At 39.5% G+C, this 21,881-nt stretch overlaps 2 protein-coding genes across 3 annotated transcripts in view; one reads left to right on the forward strand and one right to left on the reverse strand.

The window, feature by feature from the left end:
• The window catches only part of LOC101855924, an 11,631-nt gene extending 2,658 nt beyond the window's left edge, over positions 1-8,973 (forward strand). Inside the window, exons 3-6 of the mRNA XM_005091062.2 lie at positions 234-392; positions 5,508-5,657; positions 6,097-6,221; positions 7,346-8,973. Coding sequence (XP_005091119.1) covers positions 234-392; positions 5,508-5,657; positions 6,097-6,221; positions 7,346-7,574 — 663 coding nt within the window. The 3' untranslated portion in view covers positions 7,575-8,973. The remainder of the gene's footprint in view (positions 1-233; positions 393-5,507; positions 5,658-6,096; positions 6,222-7,345) is intronic.
• A 1,174-nt stretch (positions 8,974-10,147) lies between these two features.
• LOC101856152 (pentatricopeptide repeat domain-containing protein 3, mitochondrial) overlaps positions 10,148-21,881 on the reverse strand; it is a 34,877-nt gene continuing 23,143 nt past the window's right edge. For both annotated transcript variants that reach the window (XM_035972955.1, XM_005091063.3), the window contains exons 15-25: positions 20,993-21,021; positions 18,731-18,840; positions 17,868-17,946; positions 16,431-16,521; positions 15,746-15,831; positions 15,265-15,344; positions 14,821-14,889; positions 13,545-13,598; positions 12,580-12,643; positions 11,648-11,742; positions 10,148-10,959 (exon numbers count right to left, since the gene is read on the reverse strand). In XM_035972955.1, the coding sequence (XP_035828848.1) occupies positions 10,890-10,959; positions 11,648-11,742; positions 12,580-12,643; positions 13,545-13,598; positions 14,821-14,889; positions 15,265-15,344; positions 15,746-15,831; positions 16,431-16,521; positions 17,868-17,946; positions 18,731-18,840; positions 20,993-21,021 (827 nt within the window). In that variant the 3' untranslated portion in view covers positions 10,148-10,889. The remainder of the gene's footprint in view (positions 10,960-11,647; positions 11,743-12,579; positions 12,644-13,544; positions 13,599-14,820; positions 14,890-15,264; positions 15,345-15,745; positions 15,832-16,430; positions 16,522-17,867; positions 17,947-18,730; positions 18,841-20,992; positions 21,022-21,881) is intronic.

The raw sequence follows: 21,881 nt of genomic DNA on the forward strand, positions 1-21,881 counted from the left end.
TGTCTGTCTGTCTGTCTGTCTGTCTGTCTGTCTGTCTGTCTGTCTGTCTGTCTGTAAATAAAACTGCAAACTGCAGCAAGGGTTAGTTGAATGGGGGACGAAGGGAGGGGAGGGAGGGGAGGGAGGGGGGGTAAAACGTTTCACTCCGTTTGCTACATCTGCGTTTATATTTGTTTGTTTCCTCAGTCTTAAAACGCTTCATCACCGTTATAATTCTTTCTGTGCTTACTCAGAGAGCCAAAGACTACGTGGAATCGCGCGAGGCGCAGCTGAGAGAGAGGGAGCGACAACTGTGTGCCCGGGAGTCTGTCACTGAACGTCTGGCTACGAGACTCGAACTCAAGGAACACAGACTGCAGGACGAGCTAACTCAGTGTGAAACAAAAATTAAGGTATGCCAATTACTCCTACATCAACATGTACTGTGTTACTGTTAATTGTGGTGCTGCTGCTACATGTACCATCATTACTGCAACAACTACCAGTACTGTTGCTAAAGCATTAGCTGCTGCTGCTGCTATTACTACTGCTGCTGCTGCTACTATTAAGTACTACTACTAAGTACAACTACTACTGCTGTAGTTGTAGTCTCGCCTTAGATCCTGGTTCTCTGGATCTAGGAAAAGACAGTGGAAACCTGATATAACAGGGATGATGGTGGGACCAGAGAAAAAGTCCTGTTATGTCAGATTCCTGTTAAATCCGAAATGCAAGGGAAGTAAGCATTTGTGGACTAATCCAGCTGTATTTATTCATGGGTAGTTTCCCTTTCCACAAGTTTCCACGAACAGCTCACCACAGCTCTCTTTCTTGGCCTTGTGGCAGGCCTGGCATGACACATCACGCGTGCGTGTAGCTAGTCTTAGGGCTAGATCGAATCTGTAGCACACAGAAGCCCTCTCTCGCTTCACCCGCTGCGTGTGCTTGCAGTGGTGTGGCTTGCAGCTCCATCACTGCGTTATTCTCTCTCTCTCGTCTCTCTCTCGTCTCTCTCTCTCTCTCTCTCTCTCTCTCTCTCTCTCTCTCTCTCTCTCTCTCTCTCTCTCGTCTCTCTCTCTCTCTCTCTCTCTCTCTCTCTCTCTCTCTCTCTCTCTTTCACACACACACCACTCACACTTTTTACACCTTGTTAACGAGCCTTTGTCCCTGCTAAAACCGATTGGGCTCCGTTGAGGCCCTGGTTATTGCCGATAATTTTTAATAGAGAGAGACAAAGAGTAGGAAAAACGGGGATTTTAAAAATCCCTGTTATCAACATAAAATTAATTTTAATTTTTCTGATTTACCGGGTAGTTAAAATTGAAGTTCAGATTAATAAACCAATGACAGAAATTAAAATAAATTGTAATGTAGCATACCTTTTTTCTTACCACAACGGAGCCTTACGGGATTTAGCTCTAGCAAAACTGTCAATTATTGGTTCGTAGTCCAATTTTCGTGCTAGACTGGCCTCTCTTGTCAAAATTCAAAGACTTGAGAGTCTGTCTTGACGCATTGTGGACCGCAGAATATTTTTTCACCCGAGAAAGGGTACTGAAGGAACGTTCAGCTTGCGCAACTGTGACAGGCAAGGTGCAGAAGATTCTCAACATGATTACAACGTTCGGAAACAAAGCATCCAGTTTCAGGGAATGAAGTCTGTTCAGCAACTGAAGAGGCGGCAGGACATTTTCTCCAATGTTCGCTGAATGAATCACTTTCAAATGTTCCAACTCTTGCGCAAGGTCTGCTGATGAATCCACTGCATATTCCGTGTGCAATTTGTTTGCAAGATCACGAATAACGCCGACTTCCTCATGGAGATATTTCCACAAAACACTAAATAACGAATCGAGTTTTGTTACTGCATTACACCTTGTCTTCAGATTTCCAAGAAGCTGTCAATGAGGACACAAAAAGCTTCATGTTTGAATTTGTTCTCGGGATTTTGGTAGTCTGTTAGTGTTACATCTTCTGCCTCGTCTGCAAAAAACTTCCTTTTCTTTTGTTATTTTGCCGTTTCAGCAAATGAATGTTCAATCTCATAGTTATCTGCTACTAATTTGGACTCACTCAAGATTGCGTCCCATTCATCTCGTAAGCTTTTCAGATATTTATTAATCACATTTGCCACCCCAACGTCAAGAGTTGCTTCTCGTGCTTGAAGCACTCTATTTCTGTGATCGATTGCTGTGAGGATTTTGAGCCAAACAGATGTCATTATAACACATTCAAACGATGCAAAGTACATTAGAATACCAATCAAATCTGAACATCTTTCTGGGGGGAGGTTCATTAAAAGAACAGTTTGAACAGCTTTCTTCAGTCCCCCGATGTGAGCCGCATAAGGCCCGACACTGTCAACACATGCTGACAACGTGTCTGAGACATACTGTGCAAAGAGCTGGGAATGTTTTGCTTCAAAATTTCCAACCTTTGTGGACTGGAGCTAAAAATGTTATACAGCTTCTGTACAACTCCAAAGAAAGTTATGACTGTTGAACAGCTTTCTGCAGAATGCTCACCACACAAATTCAAACTCTGACAGCCACAGGGAGAGTATGTGGCAAGTGAACACTGTCTTAAAACGTGAGCCTGTGCACCATTATACAGACCACACGTGTCGCTACTGTTGTCGTAGCCTTGGTCTCGGCTGTCTGTAATGGGAATGTTGTTGTTTTTATTCAGTGTATCAAGGATAATTTTAGCGACGTCTTCTCCTGTTCTCTTGTTATAATCTACACATTTCAGAAATCTCTCTTCTTCTACTTTGTAGACATTTGTATCACTGTCCAAGTGAACATAACGCAAAATAAAACAGTTTGTTCGACGTGTGAAGAGTCTGGTGTTGCATCAACGATAGTAGAGTAGGTAATATTTCGTTCCGTTCTTTCATTCAAAATCACGTCTGTCACTTTTGATGCACAGCATTGGATGAATTCATTTTGACTTTCTGGTGATAGATAGTGAACTTGTAGGCGCTTTTTTCTTTTTGTGATTTTTCAACTTTTGTAAGATGCTCTGCTAGGAGAGGATCGTAATGTCCAATCAATTCCAGAAGTCCAAGAAAGCACTACCAAAGTTCTGTGAAGTGGTCAGATATACAGCGGGGGGCTCTCGTGGCCTAGACGTTAAGGTGTTGGCCTCTCATTCAAAGGTCCCCGGTTCGAATCCGGGTAGCGACCGAAACATTTTCTTCTCTAAAATTGTCTCATTTCACCTCCTTTCCTGCTCTCTGGCAATATTCTGTCGTCTGCTTTCGTCTCCTCTTTCTGCCCCCACCCCCTCACCTCCTTTGCCCCCCCCCCCTCTGGGCTCCTGACTCTTTCTGCAGCCTTCCTACTGCTATTCCTTGACTCCTTCTTACTGCAGTCTTTCAGCCACACCCCTGATCTTCTGGTAGGAAAGATCTACACCTAGCCTTCTCGGACAAGGGCGAAAAATCTCGGAGGGCCCGTGAGCAATTTGCGCACGTTAAAGATCCCTTGGTGGTCTAAAATCGAGAAGAGTAGCCGGCCGCCACCCGGGCAAAATTCAAAATTTCCTACCAACTAAAAGTACGTATGTATTAGTGTCCCGCGCGCTCATATGACCTTATGCAGTTGTGAGCGCCGTAAAACACTTTTAAGAAAAAATAAATATATACAGCTCAACTTGCAGCCAAAATATATTTTATTTCAAAGCTTTGTACGGTACTCTCTCTCTCTCCCCATCTCTCTCTCTTTTTTCCCCCCTTGCTTGCGGGCCCCCCCAAACCCCCGGGCCTTGGGGCATTGGCCCCCCCTGACCCCCCCTCTCGACAGGCCTGCTCATGTTCAGGCCCAACACAGGTCAATTAATGGTCTCCCTCAAGGCTGACGTAGGTCTCCCTTTTTTCTCACCCAAAATCTATTGAACTGACGTGAGCCCAGGTAGGTTTATGACTTATTGCAAGCAAGGAGTGTTCAACCTTGATGACCAATCACAGTGGCATGAGGCATGACATTTCCACTAATATTGTCCTATCGTGAGTCTCAAGACTATGCATCCAGTTGTCCTCCCATTTTTACCGGTCCAAAATTAATAGTGCTTCATCTCAGACTCTGACCGAGTTCCTTCGCCTTTGTCGTAACGGTTCGTTGTGTTGTGGCCACACCAGTTGAAGTCCAGCATGTGAGCAAATTCGGGAGTAGAGACAACAACTGCTGCAATGGTCAGGAAAAGTTCACAGTCCGATGCATGGCGTACCGATTTAATTTCAGTAAGCCGTGGTCCGATCAACCCTCTCTGGTCCGATGTGATCCCGCCTGGAGCGAACCGGTGGGCCCTATCCACCCAGCGTGTAACGTGTGGGGAGCTCTCTACGAGTGCGATGTATAGGGGAAAAGAACGCGTCGGCGAGTTCACAGCTACCGTCTTCGGCAAACTCTGTACCGTTTCATCGAGATTTACAATGGAGCTGTGATCACATTCCCGAGAGTGGCTGATCTGTGACCCAATAGGCAGCTACTACTACTGCTGCTGCGGTTTTGTTCAACGCCGCAGAGCTCTCGACTTTTCGGACAGGAATCAGTTTGTGCTAATGTGAACGGTTGTTTTTTTCCTGCGTGAGATGCAGACAAACAAGATTGATTCCCTCTGGCACGCACACACACATCTCACAGGTGCATAAAAACAGAATCCAGATGCGTGTTTGTCTAGGGCAGAATCAAAAGACAGTCGAATCAACTGATTAACTGAATGAGAATCTCTCTCTCTCTCTCTCTCTCGAAGATTGAAGAATAACGGACCAATCGTACATTATTGCGCGAGAATGTCGGGTAGGTAGGGCGGGTTGTTGGGGTGGAGGAGGGGGGGGGGGTTCCTAAGGTTGAGACATAGGCAAACTCAGTCCGCTATTCTTCAATCTTACCTCTCTCTCTCTCTGCCCCCCCCCCCCTTCCTCCCGCCCTCAACATTGCATTTGTCATATTTTGTTGTCTCGTGGGTGTAGGGCTTATGCAACTGCCGCCTAAAAGTAAAAGAGGAATTTATTAGTTTGCGAACACTCGATATTTATTTGTCCACGCACGTCGGGCTGTTCTTTCTTTCTTGATATTGCTGTTACTCAGTTACGCTTTATTTTAAAAAAATATTTTAATTATTTATGCTCTTTTTTGCAGTTATGTAAACTTCTATCTGCCCTATTTCAAACCTAATTCTGTTCCGCCCTTTTGAAGTAGGCCTACAGTCCTGCGCTGATCTTGATTTACTTTGTTTTGCAATAAATGGTTTAAAAAATTTTTGTTGTCTTTTTCTTCTTTTTTTTTCTACTTCTTTTACTTTTTGATAGCACTGGGATGAAAACAAACAAACAAAAAAAACCCATATTATTCTCTGAGTATTTCAGCGTTTCTAATGTTAGTCTATCTTTGTTTGTAATGCAGGTGATTTTTCGTCTTGTAAAAGTAAAAGGAGTGTTAGTAGAAAATCTCTTACCATTACACAATTACACAAGACAAACTAACACTGAACAATTAGTTAAAGAGAAAACTTCATTCTTTTACCAGGAGTACGAGAGTCGAAGGTTGGAATTGGAGCGGGAGTTTGCTGACCGTGAAGAGGAGATGACATGTCGTCTAGTGGACAAAGAGGAAGAGCTTGCAAAAGAAGTTGCCGAACTGAGGGAGGAGAAGGACAAGTTTCAAGAGGAACTCAAGGTATGGTATTATTATTACTATTGCGTGTATGACTGATCACGTCCCCCTGATACAAATTACAAGTAGTAGTTCTTGGTAGTTTAAATCAATTGCATAATTTCAGAATTTTTCTTGCATAAAACGACGGGGACAGGTACATGTATATTCTGTGTCTTGTCGGCTGAATTTTTTTTGCTACAACAGCATGGCTGAACATTAGCTTTTATGCATGAAATAAAACACTTTTAAATGGGCGTTTAACTTTTTAAGTAAGTGGGACGAAATATACTTTTTTTCCGCTGTATGCCCATAAAGAAGAAGCCTTCACTATCAATATAAGTGTATTTGCCAATGATTTTATATTATTGTTGGCCTACATAATGTACTGGTATTACACTATTATTATTCTTACTTACAACGACTTACCATGAATTAATTGACTGTCTATTTTTTCCTCCAGAGAATGGCTGAGTTACACCAAGTACAGGAGAGTCGAATAAAGCTGGATATTGGAGGGCAGCAGTTCACAACCTCACTGCTCACGCTCGGTCGAGATCCAAACTCCATGTTATCGGCAATGTTTAGGTGAGTAAATTCATCCTCTCACTTTCTCTTTTTATTCTCTCTATCGCCTCCCCCCCCCACCCTTTTTTGCACTTTCAGTCCTCTGGGGAAGGCAACATTGCAGGCCTTTTGATTTATCAGTTTAGTATCTCTCTCACAGTGCGCACACCTGTGTTTTTGTGCACACTTGTGTGATCTATGCTTCAATTATGGGTATATATATATATATGTACGTTAATATTTCTGTGCCTCTTTCCCTATATTCTTCCAACGTCGCTCGCAGTCAGTCACCGAGTGAAAAAAAGCTGATACAGTACTGTCAAACAAATTTATAAAGAATCAGCAAATGAACGAACTAAGTTCGAGTAAACATGGAACAAACAGACAGAAAGAAAAAGAAAAGGATTAAGTGGGTATTGATGAAAAATGGAGTCGCATTTCAACTCTGAAGTGAAGGAGGTTGCGTGGACATGTATGGAATAGAGGTCGTCAAGTCATCAATTTGTACACACACATGTGTTTATCTTGTACCATCTATTGGATGTAGTGGTGCCATAGCGGCCTGGAAACTAGCTTCCTTCAGTTCAGATCTCTCCGTTCTTTAACTCCATTGGTGCGTGCAGATTAATGCTTATAATTATAATAATATAATGAGGAGTCCTTCTATATTTTTGAGTGATCACTTGTGACATTGTCTTTGAATAGTAGGGTATGATGATCCTGGTTGGGACGGTATGGTAAGGCATCATGTGGTTTTCTGTGGTATGATGTGTTGTTGTATGCAGGAGCGCAATTTGGTACATGTATTGAACAGTATAGTGGAAATGTCATCATAGGGTGTGGTATGGTAGGAGTTTAATGTCCTTGGGATTGGAACATATTAAGGTTATCAAAAAGGCAGTTTCAATCTGTGATGAAACTGAGCCAAGAGGGCAGAGAGGCACAGAACCTGCAAATATAACCTAATAAAATATATTGGGACAATCTTCATCTGAGAACAGAACTCTCTTAAAAGTTTGTGAAGTAGAATATTACTTGTAATACAGGCATTGTCAGAAAAACTCCAGGTCTGAGAGTTAATATTAATGCAATAACTAATATGAGTTTTGTTATTAAAATCTCATACTTTATGCACATCTCCTCAGTGGCCGCCATGACCTGAAAGCTGAGAGTGACGGAAGTTACTTCATTGACCGGGATGGCACACACTTCAGGCATGTGCTCAACTACCTGCGCGATGGCTGTGTGCGTGAGGGCACATTGCCCCACAACGACACCGTGTGGCGGGAGCTGCTCACAGAGGCAGAGTTCTTCCAGCTGCAGGATTTGGCAGACTTCTTAAGGGAACTGCTGGCTCGTCGGGACTCAGGCTGAAGGAAGGGGAGACAGCGCAACAGATAGGGCGACATCTGATTCAATCGTATGGATGGAACTATGACATACATGCTTTTGTTGAGTGAGGGCAGATAAAACAATGAACATAACAGCAGATTTCATTGCTGGGCAGAAAAGATAAACACATTCTAGTTGAGGGAAATAAGACCTAAAAGTGGACACAACATCATATTAACATTTTGACCGAGCAGAGAGTGGGCAAAAGAATGAACAATATCAGATTCTATTACTTTTATTGAGCAAAGAACCCCCCTCCCTCCAAAAAATCCCTAAAAACAACAAACAACCCAGTGACTTTGACTGAGAAAGCATAAACAAATGCTCACACATAAACTGCAAGGCTTGCCATTTTCTTTCTTTAATTAATACTGGGATGAGAGGTCACACAATGAACATGGCATCTAATGCCAAAATGAATTCACACGCTCACCCTCTGCCTCACTCGCATGCACATGTTGGGGTACATACACCCTCATATGAAAACTGCCATCTCACGGACAACTGATGTACGCAAAGTTGTCAGGAACAACCAGACACCAAAAATGCCACCAGAATGGCTACTAAAATATATCCTGTTCATTCACTTTGGATGAATCAAAGGGCTGTATTCTTACATGTGATTCTATGTGTGTTGAGAAACATGCATGAACTACATGAACATGTTTTTATGATTTTGATATATCGCTGTCAACAGCACCAAAGTGTATTAACTATTAAACCTGTGTGGTGCAAGTAGCACATATATTATATTTGATCTCCTCTTTTCACCTTTGGCTCCTGTTCCTACTTCTGTGTGACACATCGTGATCCCCACCCCTTCCCCTCCCCAAACAACCTGGCCCACTGCTGTTCACCAGCAGGAGATTCCACCCCTCTGATGAAGAATAAAAGAATAGTAACATCATGGACCACAGTCAAAAGGTGTCTTTTGTTCGATAGAAGATTACCTTTTTATCAGTCCAACTCTGGTAATGATTCATGTTTTCTTTCATGGCAAGCTGTTAGACTTAGACATCCTACTATTTCATGTCTCAGATTATTGTTTGTGTTGACATTTTAGGGAAACTTGAAATAGCCAAACTGTGGCCATTCAGTGCTTTCAAATACATATGTACAAAGTTGATGGCACAAGCTTTTGTCCTAAAAACCAGTGTCCCCAACCATCTCTGTCACACAGACACAAAGCAACAACAGTTGCAAGTTTTATGCTTTTTATTCCCAAAGGGGTTGGGCTGGGGGGAACAATGGCATGACCTTTTAGTTTTGCAGGGTTTAATTTTTCTTTTCTTTAAAACTGTTGGCTGAACTCTCAAACTGATACTTGGGAGATTTCAACTGTTGCCCAAAGAAATTAAAATGTTGCTGTTTCAAATTATTACAGACTTGTATGTGTGTTTTTTTTTCATTTTCATGCATTGAAAACATTTGACTCACAAGTGTTGTCTCCTTATAATCAACAGAAGTGCAAAATGAGACAGACCAAAGGTTTCTGTATGAAGTGGAACGCATGTCAGTTGATTGATTCACATAGTTATGACATGTAAATGCTTGGATCTGATACTTTTTCAACATAAGAACAAAGAGATAATATATTTCGTTTAAAAAATAATGGCAGTCACACTGAGCACACTAACTATTCAAATTCCAATCAAACTGCTGATCACCTAATCTCTCAAAATGCTCGTCAAACCATTCAAAAACTGATCTGAGACACATTCATGGGTCTCATTCAGAAAAATATGATCATTTTATCTACATAAGGGAACGCTTCTGGACTTCCTGAGCATACATATTTGACTTTACTTGACATTTTCTTCAACCCTCTTTCAGCTACCAGCTCATTACGATGTGACTTCACACTTTATACATTACTGCGTGAGGACAAGACAGTAGCAAAAGAGGTGCTGAAGAACATGTGATGAGAAATGGAAGTATAGCCTAGATGTTCATCTAACAAAAAAATTTATAATACATGTACTGGATCGATACTAACATGAATGATATAGTAAAAGTTCATGAAGTGGGCTGTTGGCAGGTGCCTCCATTTTGAGTCCTTTTTCTGGGCATCCAGATCTGACTGCCTTCACGGATGTGCTTTCTCACATGCACATGATTAAACAGTTTACAGTGCTGTAGAGCCCCATCATCAATTGAAACTACATACTACATGTAACAGACAAAAAAATAATGCGTATGGTACATGGATAATTTTGAAGAAAGAGAGCCACCTAAAATTTGTTTCTAGCATGGGTTCTGTGAATAGGCCTACCTACTGAGAGTATTTAACACCTCCAAGTAGAACTCATTTGCGAAAACCAATGGAACAAAAATGGCATTTTTTGTAAGTATGTGCAACAGAGGCAGGGGGATGTGGTGCAAAAATTAGATGCTCAGAAAAGACAGTTTCAGAATTTCTCCCTAAAGTAGACGCTCCTTTATAAATTTCACTTTACAGTACACATTTGAAATTGCCTTTGGAAAACTCTTGCCAATTTTTATGTTTGTACTTGAAAAACCTGATGGGGATAAGAATAAAACAAATAAGAAAATACTTGAGTTGAAGTAGTTATTTATTGACAAGTCAAGGTTTATGCATTAGACATCACAGTTCTCTGCCGACCCCTCAATTTCAGATACTTACTTCTCTGTGGCAACAGCTTTGGACATCTTGTCCCCCCCCCTCCTGGACAAATATCAATGCCATTTACTACTCTAGTTGACAAGACTGACATACTTTCAAAACTTTTTTCTCTCTACATTTTACAAAATACTTGACAAAGCAAGCCACGATCTTCCATGAAAAAATAGACCATTATACAAAGCTTTACACAATATCATATTCATGCACTCCTTATAAAATTCATGTTATTCAACAGTACTTGCATCTCAAGAGTTGAAAATTACATGTGGATTCACAAGGCTAAACATGATTATCATTTGAATTTTTACTCCTACTCACAAGAATAGGAAAGTTTCACTACAAATCATGAAACTTATGACAATGTCCTTTGCTGTTTTCTTTGGCGAGAAAGTCACCCAGGTGGTAGGCCTACTTAACATCTATCCACTGTGTTGGATACAACAGAGGGTTAGTCCACAGGAGATTTGACAGACAGAACCAAAGTCATCACACTTTACTTTTCTGATCCAGCGGCCATTTGAGTTTTAGCCCTTCGGCCTGTAAAGTCTTCACACAAAACAGTTATCATAAAGATGTCTGCAGGCCACATCTCAGGCTGGATGGGGACATGGAGTAAATGACCAGTTAAAAAATGCGACAGTGACTTCCTTGTCTCAGTCTGAGTCAGAATCTGAAGAACTGCTTTCCGAAGATGCCTCTTGTGCCAGACCCTGAAGGTAATTCCTGTGAAAAAAAGTAATCTTGCTTTAAATATTCTGTGCATATACATAAAATGTATAAATTTAGTAACTGAAACAAGTTTTCCTTCCGAGACAAAGAGAACTTGAAGAGCAGAAGTGTTTGTTTTCCCTCAAAATGGTCAGTTCTTAGCAATATCAGAGAAAAAATTTAATGATATATGGGTCTTAAATACAACAAGCAATTTAAAGCTGGTGGATGTAATGTTACTGCTAAAAAAGAGGCAGGGATGCAATGGGATGCCAAGACTGGCGAAACCATGTCAATTAACTTCACTTTGCTGCATTCAGTTTGTGCTTTAATTTAACCCAAGGAGAGACAATGTTAGTACAAGAGAGTTAAACATTTCTTTTATACATACCTGCAAACAAACAGACAAATGACAAGCTATGCTATTGATGTGTTAAGGTACATGACTTTAATATCAAATGACAAAATACACTTTAAGCACACGAACTTTAAACAAGCAGTCTTCAACTTTAAACAGCCCAAGGCAATTTGCGATATGTTGTAGAAAAGAAAAACACATAGGCTGCAGAGACAGTTCAATACCAAACTTGAATACAGGCAGCAAATTGGAAACCTGATGTTGCCTTTGTGTGTTAAAGTAATCCGTACTTTGCTTTCTGACTAGGCATAGATCGAAAGTACATGTAAACATAAAGGTGCTCACCTCTCCTGGTCTGACAGTTCTGTTGACTTTAACACTTGTTCAACCAGTCCAGGAACGTTACTGCTGTCTGTGCTGAGCATCATGGTGAGCAATTCCTGCCAAATCAGTACATTAATGAGTACACGTGGGACCATCACTTTGTATTGAAACCTGTTACTGGTACAGAATAACAGAGAGCATTCAACCTATAGACTTCTTGGCTCTGATACCTATCGGAGTGGTTTAGGATATTGAGTGGAAGAGAAGCACACCAACATTTACCAATATGAGTAAGTTATATTACAAATGTCTGAGAGCGAATGAGTGAAAGAATGCTGAAACAGTGGAGGAGTCAGAGGCAGATAACAATAGATTGTTCTTTGTAATTCGAGAAGGTGGTGGGAGGAGGAGTAGTATGAGGATGAGACTGAGAGAAAGAGAGATAGAGAGAAAAAGGCAGTTGGTCTAAGCAGTAGATTATAGTGATTCATGAACCCACACTGCGACTTCCCTCTCCCCCTTAAAATTCTTTAATGTGGAGGCATAAGTGTTTGTAAGCATTATGAAAAAAAAAAAAAAATATGAGTACCAGTTCTGTGAATGAGTCAGTCAGGTTAAAATGTTCAGTGAGTATTCAATGTGCCACCTTATATCTAAATCTTTTTGTGTAACTATAATGGTTGATAGTTGGCCCTACAACAGGAATTATTATAATAGAGTTCAGTTGTTCCTCAGTCTAGAAGTATAAAACTCGACAACAAAAAGTGCCATGCACAGAGAGTGTGCAGGAGCAACAGCTAGATGAAGATTGGTAGTGCACAAATAGAAATGACATTGCATACATACATGAGGGTGACATAGAATGTTAAACAGAAAATGAAAAGTTCAGAACAAGCCTGATTCCAAGAACTTCGGCAATATCTACTATATGCAAAAATAACTTATATCCTTACCCCTGTTGATTTGTAGTCCTTCACAGCTATGGAATGCTCTGTCAGTTTTGTCAATGACTCCACCCTGAAGAGCAAGGATTTTGAAAATAATGTTATATATGTATAACAAAAACTTATGAAACAACAACAATGTGTAAGCATTCAACTGGAAACTTTCACACCGCAGTAGAAACAAACATTTGAGAAAAAAAAACCCACTCCAAAAACGACATTATAAAGACTCTATTGCGATACTTTCAGCAGTAAAAAAAGTGAGGAACTAAATGATCAGAAATTTACATTCTAAAACAATTTCTCTGTTTAGAGGTGAGTTTTATAAATGGAACAAGCAATATAACCATTACAGGTGACATAAAATATGAAGTAAATTTTTTATTTTTATTGGCCAACCAGAAATGCATATATTGAGTTAACCTTTTTGATACACGCAGATACCAACTAAATTGTGATAGTTGGCCCTTGCATGTGGGTTGTGTGTCTCGCAAGTATTGTGTTCACATCACTGAACAAAATTAGCTGGGCTGGTTCCCGTTTTATTTCTATGAATGCCAATCAAATTGCTTCAGTTAGTCTTTGTGGATGGGGCATGGGATTCCTGTCGATGTTGGGTATATAAAACACTGCACTTCTTTGGGGCAACCTGCAACTCTGATCTAAGTTTATGAGGAAAGGGCATCTAACTCAAAAATACAAAAAAAATCCTAGGTCCTCTGTGCATGTTGCATATATCATACACACTGTGGCAGTTGGAAATCATTCAAGAGCTGGCTTTCCCAGACCAGAAGTTCAGGAAAAATTAAAGATAAGCCCCAACCCAAAAATGAAGAAACTCTCATAGAATATAAGTAAGAGAACCTTCTACAAATTAGCAAAGGCATACCATCCCTGAAAATAGAGGGCAAAAATGGGCTGCTTATGAAACATTCGTCTACAAGGGTATATGAAATGCACACATTTCAGCTTACCCTGGCTCAGCCTGATGCAGGCTTTTGTCATCGAGGTATAGTCTGAAAGCACTCCTGAAATGAAATGGAAAAACAAAAACAAAAATGAATTTTGCAACTGCATTCATTTACAACAATGACGTAAGCTCGAAATGAAAATTATTCACATCAATTAATCCTCTATCTAAAGATATTTTGTGAATAGAGAAAATGAATGTCTGCTGTAAATGCCTAATAATCACAAACAAAAACCTAAAAATCTTACTACGATAACAAATGAGAAGCAAAAAAATAGTGTAAATAAAGTAATTAATAAAACGATGGCTTGCTTTAGGTCAATATGTAACAGTGCCAAACTTGCATCTCAATTCAAGCGGGTTGAATGGCCTTTGTATCACGACGAGCGTCAAGAAAAGGACAAAAATTACACTGAAATTTTTTTTGAAAAGGAACAGACAAACAGTAGAACATTTGTCAAACTTGGGCACTTAACTCATATGACTTGAAGAATACACCACAAACTGAACATTAATACCCCAAGCTTGAAAGTTTTAAGACTCATAAGGCCATTTCATTAACGGGAGGAGCTACCCGTGAGGACCATTTTCTGAATTTTTTGCCCGAGATCAAATCTCAGTAGTTAGGCATAGTAAAATCTCTTGATATGAAATTTTATTTTGGCATAGCTATAGCGGTTGCTATGGAAACGGCCGCAATCTTGAAAATAAACAATGAATCCCGAAGGCTTTCTCACTTACTGACCAATTTTGACCAAATTTGGTGAGAACATACCTGAACAAGACTTTATCATCGTAACAGTGAATTTTTTTCAATAAGTGCAATAAAAAAAAAAAGAAGAGAATTTTCCTAAAGTATAAAAAACCTTTGTTAAATTTAGTTGCGTAATCGCTTGCCAATGGAAAAGTCTTATTTTTTCCGCAAATATCTCTCTGTATCATTGATGGCAGCCTTGCCATCTATGTTCCCTGAAAGTTTCATGTCAAAATGATGAAAACTGAGGAAGGAGTAAGGAAAAAACAGCAAAAAAAAAAAGACATTTTGCGAAAAACGACAATTATTGTGATAATTCACAATATTAACCCATCCTCATGTTCTCAAAGGCAACTTACAAGGAGAATAAAGACTTTCTCAATTGTCTCCATGCTATTTCTAGACAAAAAACTGGTTGATCTTAAAAAATCAGCCAACATCTCAATATGCATAGCCTGACCCAAAATCTGCAAAATCAAGGGTCGTTCCTCCCCTTAAAGACTTCAAATAAACTCTTGAAACTTACATTGCTTTCTTGGGTTCATTGTTGTTGATATAAATCAGTATCATGTCTCCTATCACAGAGCCATCAAGCCTGGAAGATTTAAAAAAAAATAAAAAAATTGATAGCACATGTATTTAATGAAGACATATCTGAGGAGAAAGCTCTTTCTAATGGAATATCAGTTAATGCGAAATGTATATTTTAGTGAAAAAACAAAATTAGTTTAAATCAAAATATTTATTCCACTTGAACCCTTTAAAAAAATCTTCCAGCTGAACAGAAAATATGAGATAAATTGCTGTACAGACTAACAGTTTTACATCTCTCGAAAACTCCGGTCCCAGTTTGCACAAGGGCGGACTTAAGAAAACAAATATTACGGGTAGATCCAGGAGTTGAACCCATGACCCCCTCAGTGACAAAAATATGTACCACAAGCCATTTGTCATACATCTTGACACTTACCCAATGTTGTCTCTTCTCTCTCTGTTCTGCTCCCAGCTCTCAAGCAAAGTGGATGTTATGTCACTAAACTGTTGCTGCAGCTGTATAAAATGAAAAACGGTTTAGAGTTTCAGGGAGATACTCCTTGGGTGATTTTGAACACAGGGATTTGAAAAAAACAACAACGTAATGTAACAGACACTTAATGTGAAAACTTACAGACATTTTCAAGCAATCATAGTGTTACTAAGACACATGTAGGAGTACAGAGTGTAGTTGGTATTAACAATACTTATGGAAATGTAATTGAATTTTTTTTTAAAAGAGAAAATATTTGTCACCACCTCATCATATAAATGCTATCATTTAAACAACAATTATCAGTCACTGAGACAAATCTGAAGAGTAAAAAGACCAGGAGCTTAGACAAAGTGCAGAAATACTCCATGAAAGAGTCATCGTCCCTGAATAGACATAATTATTCCCTCACAAACTTTCCTACCTCTTGGCTGTGTTTCTGAGTTGCCATGGCATGGACAAAGGGCCCTAGCATCTCTGTATCCTTGAACTGACTGGTCCAGAACAAGTCTGTGGAGAAATAGGATGACAATTTCAAGAAAATAATACCATGTCTGTTGCAGTCCAGCATTGAAATGGTCCCATACTATAAGAATATCTTTACTTACGTATAAAATGGCGTGCTTTGAATAACGTGATATAGTTGCTCCTGAAAGCAATGTTTAACAAGAAATAGTCTCATCACAAGGCAACAAAATAAATGTCCCCCACAGTGAATGAGTCATAAGATGCATGTCTTGGCAGGTGAAAAGCTGCCCATGTCTACCATACAACATTTAAAGTATTTCTATTTATTTTCCTATTTATCGAGAGGGAGAGGGAGAGAGAGAGAGAGAGAGAGAGGGAGGGAGAGAAAAGAGAGAGAGAGAGAGAGAGAAGAGAGAGAGAGAGAGAGAGAGAGAGAGAGAGAGAAAGAGAGAGAGAAAGGAATGACCCCCTTTACTGTTTTCTAAACTGTTCAGATTTTTAAAAAATGGCTGGACTGTAATTTCAACCCTGCGCATAACATAGTGGAGCTTTTTTAAATTAATAGGTAGCTCTCATGCATTTTTTGTGCTTGAGACAGGTTAAAAACATAACCAAACTTCTCCTGTTTAACCATAACTCACCTGCAAAGAGTTGAGGGAGGTAATGATGCGTGTCATGCATCTCTATATTTTCCAGAATGAGGCGATAAGTGTCAGATGATGGTAAGAAAATCTGAAAAAAAATTAACGTGTTTCACTACACAGCACAGGCAAGAAATCATAGCAGAAACAGGGAAAAAGAGAGAGGACGATCCATGAAGTAACTTGTGACAAGATTATGTAATGAAATAGCCAGTAAAGAGAAACAAAAAACAGCCACATGAAAAAAAGACATAGATGGAGCAGATGTGAAGCACACAGACACGGAAGTGTTGTATGCACTGCTAGAGACCATGAGGTAGAGTTCTTGGACTACAACCAAGGAAGGAAACCATTTTGAAATACAGTCGAACCTGGGTAAGACGGCCACCCATTGTCATGGAGAAAAGTGGCCGTATAAGACAGGTGGCCTTCTTAGGCAGGACTGATCAAGATGAAAAAAACAAACCATTTCTTTCTGAGGTCCCAACCGAAGGTAGCCGCATTGTTGTTGTTGTTGTTTTTGTTGTTGTTGTTGCTGTTAATTTCGTTGGTTTTTTTTTTCTTTCTTTAATTTCTCTTCTGTTGCTGCTTTTGTGGAAGGGTGACAATAAAACGAAATGTGTCAGACAAGGACCGAGTGCTATAGTGAAACAAACACATGGGTCGCCACCACTCGGAGAACGAGCGACGTTTCTGTCACATTGTTACAGACTGGGTAAACAGTGACCATTCATCTCACTTACGATTTGTGTATGAGTTTTGGGCAGGGTTTATGGGTAATGAGGGATCACACGCTTACCTTTTCAGCAGGTGAAAATTTGTTATCTATTGGTCAATAGCAGGAGTGGCCTACGCAACATGATCGGTTTGTGGGACTACCTTACAACAATGACAGGTGATTGAATTATGACGGCTCGCCAGGGGCCAATGCTTTATTTATGACAAAACACAATGGAGCCACTAAGGTGGCCGTCTAAGACAGGTGTTATTGTTCGGTGTGATAGGGGTTGTGGGTTAAAATATGGTGGCCGTGGCGGACAGGTGTCCGTTTTACACAGTTAAATTATATAGAAAAAAATGCAGGGGGGGAAATGGAAAGAGTCCGTTTGTACAGGTGGCTGTCAGGTCAGGTTCGACTGTATCTACCAGGCACCCCGTTAAATGGACCTTTCTATTTTCAATGAATATCTGCCTATTAGACATAGTCATGTTTATTAAAGGCAGACTAGTCTCAGTCCCTTGTCAGAAAATAGAACTCAGAGGAAAATTATTTCACTAAAAACAAGAAAAATTCAGACGTCCTGATGCATCATTGGGGCAAGGACAACAGAAGTATCTACTAAAGGAATCAATCAAACCAATAGTTGGAAACTGAATTAAGAGAACTTGCATTTTCCTTTAGAACATGGCAACAAATAAACACAGGGGTAGACTTACATAAGGAGCAATACTCTGGTAGAGATCCATCACAACATCTGTGTGCTCCAGAGGGGTTACAACAGACAGCAGCTCTTTGCTGTTGATGTATATACAAAAACAACAGTTGATAGCCTTCAACAAATATTGCTACATAACTATTTGAACTTTTTACTTTTACTTTTATCCGCCGTTTATACCCTTTTGGGTGTCGCGGGAAGAAAGAGACGTCTCTCTGTTGCCAGCCGGAGAGCTTGGGTCAGGGGAATGCCGAGGGTGGTTAATGTTTCCCTGACTCCATCTATCCAGGTCTTTTTAGGTTGCCCTCTAGCCTTGTTGCCATCAAATTTTTTGAATAGGCACGTTGTGCTGGATGGTGTATTGGTAATCGCATGAGATGTAGTAATCCCTTACTTTGTCCAGTTTCCACCTCCCGGGATGTGGACCTAGGGTTGGGCTTTGGGAGGCAACTATTTGAACAGGGTAAAAACTAAATTGGTGTTTCTTTCTCTCTGTCTCTGTATACTGAATCTTTAGCACGTAACATCAAATACAGCTTTCCAGACTCCTGACTTGCTTAATTCACAAACATTTTTAATCAGGCAAATAGAGCAAACTTCAGCCCTCGCTTGATGACAACTTGTTGCTTAGAGTCAACAATATTGTGGGACGGCTAGAAAGCATCCCCCCCCCCCCCCAACAACAACAACCCCAAAAACAAACAACAACATAAAAGCAGTAGACAAACACTTGTCCATTGTTAGAAAAGCCAAAACAAAGGACAATGTTTATCCAAAGAAGGACAGAACTTTGAAGTTACCACAGCTATATTTGTTAAACATATCTATGCACCTTTAAACAGAAAATACAAATTCACTACTTACTAGTAGGTAAAAACTAACTGCCTGTGCCCCAGAGCTTTACTGTTCTGGCCAAATTTCAAAATTCTGTGCAATTTCAAGGCAAGCTTGGAGTCAGGAAAGAAAGTTGCAATCTGAAAGCAGAAAGAGCAAAAAGTTAGCACGACTTACACATTACATTATTATGAAACTTTGTTCTTTCCTATCTGACTAAAGACAATGGTGGAAAAAAAAAGGCAAAAGAACAATCAACAAGGGGCTGCTAAGGTGATAAGAGACTTACTTCAGTGGAAATATAACCACTAACAGTACGTAGTAGTTAATGACACAAATTCATAGGAAATAAAATCAGAAAGGCAAATCTTGATAGTAAAAAAACAAAAAGAATTTAAGGTAGTGGCCAGATCAGGTAGTAACGGAGTACAAGTACTCCGCTACTTGTATTTACGTTACAATTTCCAGTATTTTTACTGTACTCCAGTACATTTTTTAGAACCAGTACTTTTACTCTACTCTGATACTTTTTATAAAAGTACTTTTGAGTATTTTAAAAGTACATTTCGAGTACTTTTGAAGCTTCAAGAAAGGGTAAGTGTCGGCATTCCTGATCATAATTTACGGAACAAACACCCGGGCGGGCACAGCCGAAAAACCAAGAGTTGAAAGTTGAGATCAAAGAACAGTCTGTCGCGTCAAAGATCAGCCACTCTCGTGAATGGGATCACAAGCGTTGTAAAACTCCATGAAATGGTACAATGTTTGCCCTGACGAGATCACACTGAGGTGTGAACTGACTGATGAGTTTCTTTTCCCCAAACATCGCACTCGCATCTGAGCTCGCCACCTAAACTTACATCACTCGAGTTAGAGTAGGCGTTGCCTAGGGCTATACATTCTTATACTATCTCTGACCGTCAAGGCCTAGGGGCAACACCTACTGTATTACAGTACTGTGTAATACAGTAGGCGTTGCCTAGGGCCTACAAGTTCGCTCCAGGCAGGATCGCATCGAACTGTGAACTCTTCCCTGACAATTGAAGGCAGTTTTTCTCTATTCCTGAAATTGCGAGACAGCCTGAATTTTTATCGGTATGATCACAACGTAATAGTGCGCAACGACAAAGGCGGGGGGACTCAATCAGAGATCAGATGGAAAGCAAAAATTTTTTTTACAGGTAAAGGAGAGGGGCAACTGGATAAACGTAGATCAAGATCTGGAGACTCACGATAGGCTAATGAGTGTATATATGGCATGCCTCATGCCACCATGCCACTGTGATTGATCATCAAGTTTGACCACTCTTTGCTCGCCATATGTCATAAACCCACCCAGGGGTCACGTCAGTTCATGGGTCACTGTAGATTCTTCCTTGGCTTCGTCGGCTAAGATTCTGTATTTTCCTTGCTCCCGAGCCCTGGGATCTTAGGCAGAGACTACTGTAGCAGAGAATCTTTGGTTACACTACACTTACTAGACTCTATGAAACTTCATGTGATTTGGTTTGCCGTGGGCGCTGTGGACTATACAGTGTGACCAAAATCTGTCTTACCACTATAATCAATTGAAATTGAAACTGAGTTCTCAATGTATATCTAACAATTTTTTAGGCTACTAAAATCTCTTTTTTAAAAACTTTTTCTTGTTGTGGTTTTTGCTTAAGGCTACATTGATCCCTTGAGGATTTGTTAATGAAGAATTCAATGCTGTAGAACTTTCCGACCTTCATTTCTTTGCTGGCCATTTTCATCAATTTTATGTTTTCTTAAGGGCAACTTTGTCTCTACATTTTCCAATTTGGATACTTTTCCTTTAGAACTTTCCGACCTCTTGGACTGACTTACATTTGATCACATTGTCTTGCTCAAACAAGTTCTATTCATAATATCCCTTACTCACTAGTTTCGTCTGTTTGTTTGGGTTTTTTTCAATTTCACGGACCACTTCCACATACGTTCAGTGTGTACATTCAAATGCTTTGTATGCTGTTTACATTTTTAGTAATAAATGGCCTAATTTGTCAAATATATTGGAACTGTCATTCAATATGATGTTTTGCATTAGCACTGAAGTGTTGTAGCATATAAGCAGAAAGTACTCAAAATGTACTCATAAGTACTTTAAAAAAAAAGTACTTGTACTCAAGTACATTTTACAGGAAAGTACTTTTACTGTACTTAAGTACATTTTTAGATTGTACTTAAATTTGTACTTAAGTACCTTTTTAAAAGTTCTTTAACAGTTCTGGTAGTGGCGTTACCATTTAAAAAGACAAAGAATGAACTCACCACTTTCATGGCATTGCGGAAGAAGAGAGCTGAAAAAAAAAGAGAAAGTTGGAACGTGAGACTCATACCAACAAAGGAATGATGTGAAAGAGGTGATGTATCCTCTGTAAGACTCCTTTTCCTTGTACATAACAGGTTGAATGCTGATTTGTTTTGGTTGCAAACTTGATCTACGTGAATATGTGCCAGTGTCTTTTCTATCTCTTTCTCTATTTTTATTAGAATAACACAAACATGTGAGAATATTATTGCTTCTTAATTTACGACTTTCAATTGAATAAACATGATAAAATAAGATCTTATGTTTCCAAGATTTGACTATTGAAGGTTCTTGTAAGTTGAATATTGCTATGCTTCTGTTGCAAACTTAGACCGAACACACTATGCAAAAGTGTCATTTCTATTTTTATCTTGGTTTTTATTCAAACAATATAAACATATGAGAATATATGTGCTTGTTGCCTTACTACATTTAATAACATAAACATAATATTACTGGACTTTACGCTGCTCCTCATGCCTTGAAGTGATATATCCATGACACACAGAGTTATGAATTTATATTTTGTAATTAAGGTAAAACATCAAAGAAAGACCTTTGGGCTCCAGCTTCAATAACTTGAAAAAGAAAAGTAAGGGTACAATCATATAATAAAAAAACTACTGTGATGTACAACATAACATCTGTCCCGATAACAAACAAAACTTAGAAACTAATTGTGAAAAGACTGTGCTTGAGAATATTGCTGATGAGCAGTAATTGTGAAGAAATTATATGATGTGAAAAATACTTTCTTTTCAAGTTGTCATTACTAAGACACTTAATCATGCTTTGTAGTACAACATACAATTGGAGTCAGGAGAGAGAGAGGGAAAGATATATATATAT

The sequence above is a fragment of the Aplysia californica genome, unplaced genomic scaffold (genome assembly GCF_000002075.1).
Source record: "Aplysia californica isolate F4 #8 unplaced genomic scaffold, AplCal3.0 scaffold00025, whole genome shotgun sequence".
Classification (NCBI taxonomy): domain Eukaryota; kingdom Metazoa; phylum Mollusca; class Gastropoda; order Aplysiida; family Aplysiidae; genus Aplysia; species Aplysia californica.